This window comes from Electrophorus electricus, chromosome 1 (assembly GCF_041902795.1).
Source record: "Electrophorus electricus isolate QZ-2024a chromosome 1, ASM4190279v1, whole genome shotgun sequence".
NCBI lineage: Eukaryota > Metazoa > Chordata > Actinopteri > Gymnotiformes > Gymnotidae > Electrophorus > Electrophorus electricus.
Window position 1 is genome coordinate 43420072 of NC_137497.1, and position 6934 is coordinate 43427005.

The 6934-nt window shown below is 44.0% G+C and overlaps 1 protein-coding gene across 3 annotated transcripts in view; it reads left to right on the plus strand.

Moving 5' to 3' along the window:
- cntnap2a (contactin associated protein 2a) overlaps positions 1-6934 on the plus strand; it is a 300311-nt gene that overhangs the window by 51397 nt on the left and 241980 nt on the right. Inside the window, exon 1 of one of the 3 annotated variants that reach the window (XM_081721274.1) lies at positions 6118-6781. The exons of the other annotated variants lie outside the window; for them this stretch is intronic. Coding sequence (XP_081577400.1) covers positions 6700-6781 — 82 coding nt within the window. The 5' untranslated portion in view covers positions 6118-6699. Of the gene's footprint in view, positions 1-6117; positions 6782-6934 lie in introns of those variants that run through there. 3 annotated transcript variants of the gene reach the window in all.

Below are 6934 nucleotides of genomic sequence, written 5' to 3' on the forward strand. Positions count from 1 at the left end.
CACCTGGGTGGAGGCTCAGAGGACCACTCCATATCGTCCATCACCTGGGTGGAGGCTCAGAGGACCACTCCATATCCTCCATCACCTGGGTGGAGGCTCAGAGGATCACTCCATATCCTCCATCACCTGGGTGGAGGCTCAGAGGACCACTCCATATCGTCCATCACCTGGGTGGAGGCTCAGAGGACCACTCCATATCGTCCATCACCTGGGTGGAGGCTCAGAGGACCACTCCATATCGTCCATCACCTGGGTGGAGGCTCAGAGGACCACTCCATATCCTCCATCACCTGGGTGGAGGCTCAGAGGATCACTCCATATCCTCCATCACCTGGGTGGAGGCTCAGAAGAGCACTCCATATCCTCCATCACCTGGGTGGAGGCTCAGAGGATCACTCCATATCCTCCATCACCTGATACATCTCCTATCTGCCGTGTTGATGATATGTTTCACCCTCTCTCCCTCTCTCACTCCCTCTCTCTCCCTCCATCCCTCCTTCTTCCTCTCCCTCTCCCCCTCCATCTGTCTCTCCCTTCCTCCCTCTCTCACTCCCTCTCACTCCCTCTCTCACTCCCTCCCTCTCTCTACCTCCCTCTCTCCCTCTCTCCATCAGGTTAACCTTCACAACGTTTATCTGTGTACTGACAGGCGCGCCAATTACCAGGAGTCTGTGCTTCAGTGCTTGGTTTAATAGGCTGTGTCTTAAACTGTGGGAGAGAAAGCCTCCAGTGTGTTCCTGCAGCATGGATAGTGGTGTAGATAGCTTTATTTAGCCACTGACAGTTAAGAATGAGCAAAGCTTCTTTTTTTTATCAGAGGTGTGGTCTCATCTTTCCTTATGTAGACTAGATTAGAGCCACAGAATGTAGGGAGGTGTATTATGGTTAATAACACTGAGACATTGACTTTAAAACTTTCACTAAATCCATTTCAAAGATTGAATCTTTATCCCAACAACAACAGAAAAAGAAACATTGTCACAGGCTTCAACTTTCGGTATTATTTAGATCTCAACCCAGGCTCACGTGCTTCTGTAGTTCTTTATATAAATTTCCCGGTGAAACCACATTGTACATTTCCTCTTGACCTCGCTGCCTGCACGCCTGACTAACCAGTGTACAAATTCAGCATACAAATTCATTTCACCACATACACGAGCGACGTGTTGCTCACGTTCACCAGTCACGGGCCTTTGCCTTCAATCCCAAATGATCCTTTTTAGGACGTCATCCTTTTCCGAGGCCTTGGATGCTTGAGGAACACCTCCCTGTAGGAGATGGACCAGCGAAGCTTCCAGGCTGCTAGTGTGAGTCCGTTTGGAGAGGGAATCCAGCCCGGAGGCCTACCCAGCTGCGCGTCCCAGGCGAGGCCAGGCTGAGAGCTCAGAAAGGATCCACGGAGTTCTCTGATCTCTGGCTTTGGTTACCTCATCAGTCCACTTAAGTTTGGGGTTTTTCCTTAAGGGATTTTTTTTTTTTTAGAAAAAAAGATTCTGGGTCATAATTCACAAGACTAGGCAGAATACATCGTCTTGGCTTGTGCATTAATAATGGAAGATTTTGTATCAAAACTGATTGTATTTGCCTTCGGAGATCAGCAGCTGAACTTTTCTGTACAGCTGAAGTGAAGCAGCCTGAGTGATACCGCAGTACTCAGTAACATAAATATTTGAATTTTGCAGTAATACTCGGGGGGACAGATAGTCCTTAGGGGGGGCCTTTTACAAAGTGCGAATGTCAAACAAAATGGCTGTCTGGGGTCCGTTTGTAAGGAGTGAATCCGTGAGTCCAATGCTCTCTCTCTCGTGTATGATGTACTGTGTCAGCCGTTACACATCCTCAGCTGAAGTCTGGGCTTCACTCTGTGGTTATGAGCCAGTCCCACTGCGTTTTAGAATCGTAACATCCCATAAATTACAAGCGACCCAGCCCTCATTAGCATCGTCTGCTAAGATGGTGTTATGTTCTCTTTAGGCTCACCAAGAAGCAGACACATGTTCATCTAGGGAAGTGTTAAATACTGTTGCCACAAAACGTGGCAGAAACACATGGAGTCATGGAGGGGCCGTAGTTTTAACGCCCAGGACAAGCCTACGCGAGAAGGACACTTTCGTGTACAAAGAGATCAACACTTCAGTCTGGTCCATTAGCTCCCCACAGTCTATGGGCCCAAACTATGTTTAACAAAAACCTTAAATGTAGCCCTTAATTCACTGTCTCTCAGATGTACAGCATTCTTCACACAGCAAAGGAGAGGCTAGTCTATAATGTACTGTAGGGCTAACCTCTAGAGTGTGTATGTACTGTAGGGCTAACCTCTAGAATTTTGCCTCCTTCAGCTAAATATGATTACACCATCATTTTACTTTCTGATAAAGCAGTTTATGTGACAATGCATCAAGGTGGGGGGGGGGGGGGGTTGCATCCCTGAGTAATACAGTATGATGGGGGGGAGTATGTTCATTCTTGAGTAATATGGTTTGGTATTAACGTGGTGTATTGTTGATATGGTGTAATATTAATGTGGTGTATTGTTGATATGTTGTAGTGTTGACATGGTGTATTGTTAATATGGTGTAGTATTAACAAGGTGTATTGCTGATGTGTTGTAGTGTTGACATGGTGTTTTGTTGATATAGTGTAATATTAACAAGGTGTATTGTTGATATGGTGTAGTATTAACAAGGTGTATTGCTGATATAGTGTAATATTAATGTGGTGTATTGTTGACATGGTGTTTTGTTGACATAGTGTATCGTTGACACGTTGTATCGTTGACATGGTGTTTTGTTGACATGGTATATTGTTGACATGGTGTTTTGTTGTCATGCTATATTGTTGACATTTTTGACATGGTGTTTTGTTGACGTGGTGCTTTGTTGACAGTGTTTTGTTGACATGCTGTATGGTGTATGAGCAGGCTGGTGATGACCTTCATTCACGATGCCTCGTCTTGCTACACCTATAAAACAGGTAAAACCTACTTGTTTAAATTCAATTGCAGAAATAATTATTTTTTTTAAAAAGCACACGTTAGTGGGATATCGGTGAGATATTTCACCCAGAGAGAGATACTAAAGCATGAATGGTGTCTGGATGAGTTTCATTTCACATACGCATGGTGGAAACAGCCTGTCTCTGCTGGTAGTCACCTCTTGCTGAAGGTATTAGTGTTCTGGATAATGAGATCGTCCAGACTCTGAAGATTTTAACTGTAGAGATGCATCGCGGGTCTGTCTGAACACTGACAAGATGACAAATTTGCCTCTGATGGTGTGAGACATGTTGGGGAAGAAATCGTGTTTTTGTTAGCATGTGGGCCTGCCGCACAGATTCATCATGAGTTACCATGATGGTGCAATGGCAGAAATCATGGTTTTGCTTTCCTTGGATCATTTTTTCCACATATGGTAAAAATCTCATTTTCAGTGCATATGGCAAATGACTTCACGTATGGATTGCAGGTAAACTGTGAACCGCTCCTAAAAGCCCTTAGCACCTGGTGATAGTTTGCTGCTTTTGTGTGTAATAAGGCTTTTACATTCAATGTCACATTAGCTTTACTAGAGGCATAATACCTTCGGATTGCCATTATTTACATCCTTTGTGAGCTAATCAAATTCTATCCTTTAAGATACTTTTCACAGCATGTACATACTTTGAAGGTGCGGACAGTCTACGAGAATATTTCGGTTTGCTCCTGTGACAGGAAAGAAAAAAACGTGAACAAGGGTAAACCAGATTAATTTTTTATATCAAATATTTGTAAGACAACACTGCAAAAAAAAAAAAAACATTTACTCAAGCTTCCAATAAGATCTGAGCGGAGGCTGGGCTGCCAGTACTTGGTCATTTGTTATTTATTACAGTTAGGGAGTGTGTGGGATTGGGGAGGGTTTATCAGAATAAACAAACAGTCACATTTCATTTCTGCCCAAGCCCAAGATTAAGCCGGTGTCATCCCCAACGCTGGGGGAGAGACCCACACGAGGACATGTTGATGAACTACGATTCTCTCTGTCAAAATGTCATTTTTGCAACTCATTCGAACAAGATCAGGGAAAAGTTGTGGTAATTCTGAAGGAGATTCCACATGCATCCCTGTGATGGCGGGTAACTTCCCTTCAGACTGGTCTAATGAAAATGAAAGTGGAATTAATCGACTGCTGCAAAGTTACTCACCAGGCTTCAAAGGCCGACAGCAGCCGAGAAAGAATGATCGCGGTGGCGCCGAATTACACACGAGGAGCCTCCATGAGCTGTTCCAATGTTCCGAGCAAGTTTGCTTGAATGAATGTAAATTTAATATAATTAATATGTCCTTGTATATCGCTACAGTGCTTTGTTCTTTGGTGAGCCGAGTAGACTCGATCATCTCAGAACATTCCATAGTGTGAAACATCACGAGATCATAATTAATCTCTCTTTTCATGTGTAAGTGATGCGTGGATAATAAAGCCTCTTGTTCTGGAGTGTGCACGTGACGTGGGTTGAGAATTGAGCTGTTCGAATGCAACGAGAGGCCTGTCTTTGATCTCATCGTCTGGAGATGAGCCGTGCTCTGGCTCTCACCAATCCAACCCCCCGCCAAAAAAGCAGCTATGTTTTTTCCCCCTGTTTTGGTCCCATGACATCGAGCACAGCATGCAGAAGCCACAACCCACACGTCTCGATGCTGCTGTGTCTCAGAAGTTCGGCGCCTCTGCCCAGACGGGTGTTTAGGAGTGAGAGCCTGCTTCTTGCTGCAGATTGCATTATGCCTTTCATTGGGTTGTGGGGGGCGGGGGGACAGTGTGACATGAAGCTTCTTAACGTTCTGAAGCCATTGTTAGAAAAAAAACCAAAAAACCAGAAAGTCTACAGGATTAACGATGACATATTACGCGCCGTCAGGAAAGTTCACAGCAGCGTTGCACTTGGGAAAGAACAGGTTCACGTGCACATGTTCCCTGTTCAGTTAATTGTCCTTTTGAGCACTCTATCAAAATGTCAGACCAGCCAGAGAAGCAGACGGGCGCGGGAGGCGATGGAACAAGTCCTGCCCTTTTCCACGGGTGTGTATTTCATTCTTTAACAGGAATCCACTGTAATTTCTCAACTTACTTAAATGACTTTTGTTGTTGAAGTGTTTCTGTGCTCTGCGCTTTACTGACAGGCCATGGTATGACGCAAGCGTACAGAACGTGTACAGAACACTGTCAGACAGTGGTTCAGGTTTATCAAAATGGATATTTGTTGAAGTAGCAGACACACACACACACACACACACACATACACACATGTTTGATTCCTCAACCTCAGGAAGTGCTGATTCATTTCTATTAAATTTCATCTCCTGTTGGTATGAGAGCTGGAGTTTTTTTTTTTTTTTTTTTTACAAAATCTCAGTGTTAAATGAAGGGCACAACGCGAACCAGACACTGATATTCAACAGACAACTGAAGAAAACTTTTCTATCTATGAAGTCAAAGGTCACAGGAAAAAAAATCGTACAAAAAAATACAAAATAAAATTTGTACCCCCCCCTTTGTACCAACCACCTTCATGGTAATTTCCAGGTCTGGTATCTTAGCGCACACAGAAGGCTACTGCGTACGCGACAGGTGCTGTGTGGCACATTAGAGCAGTTGTGACATTTCCATCCTACCAGGAGAAAGATCGGGAGGACACTTTGCCACACCTGACAGCAGCAGCCTCAGTGCTCAGCCTGACACACCCTGGGGTCCTCACCCCTCTGCTGATAGGGGCACTGGAGGCTCAGAGGTTATGCTGCTGGACTCGTAGCTCCAGTAGTTTCCATTGTTGGATCCCTGAGAAAGACCCTCAACCTTCATTTGCTCAAATTGTGTTCTGTCATAACTGTAAGTCGCTTTGGATAAAAGTGTCAGCTAAATACTGTAAATGCTGAATCCCAATATGCCCCGCCCCTCCCCTGCACTGCTGGTGCTTACTACACACCTGGCTCAACCCACCAGATAATTACCATACCCATCATGAGTCAGATGATGAAACAGAGGAACAGAAACCAACACTGAGAATCATTACAAAATGCAGAATATACACACATACATATATTTACATTTACAACATTTACCAGATGTTCTTATCTAGAGCAACTTAGTACTGATGCCTGGAAGTACACAATACATATAAGCTCATATATATATATATATACACATAACACACACACACATGCATTATATATATATGCCATTATAGTGAAGATCTGTGTAGCTGGACAAAGTAAAACTATACTCAAGGAGTTCTATTACATTCTAGAACAACTTAAAACATTTTTTGAACGTTTAATAAAATTTTCCCACCTTGAGAGGTTAAAGAAACTCATTTTTAATGAAGGTCTGCGCGAGGCAAGGCACACGTGCTGGGTAATATTTACCGAGAGTGCTCCGGCAGGCAGGCAGAACTCCAGGGAAACTGCTTAACGAATCCACACGTAAATAACTAGACACCAGACAGATGAACATCTCTGAGACCTGTATTAAGAAGAGCTGTCACCAGCCACGAGGGACTGTTTATGCAAGAGTTAATGAGTCCATGAATGGAGAACAGTTGAAAGTGGTGATTAGAGGCAGCAGTGGGGCGGAGACGGTGATTAGTGTCCCATTGAATCCGGCTGCTGATTGGCTGATGCAGAGGGTGTGAGGTGTTTGCTGTGAGTGTGAACTGAGTGTGAACCAAATGTGTGAACCGGGTGTGATTTTGACTGCAATGTTCAAGGTTCACGGGCAGCACCCGTTTCATCTGAGCAAGCAGCTAACAGGTGAGGTACCCCAACAACTCACTTTTTAAACGAGATTCACCACATTTTGAAAGAGAAAGTACATTGTACTAGAAACAACGTTGCTTACATTAGTTTTTACTGTATATGTGCACATAATGCAACGGTGAATATATATATTACACTTTCTGAAGA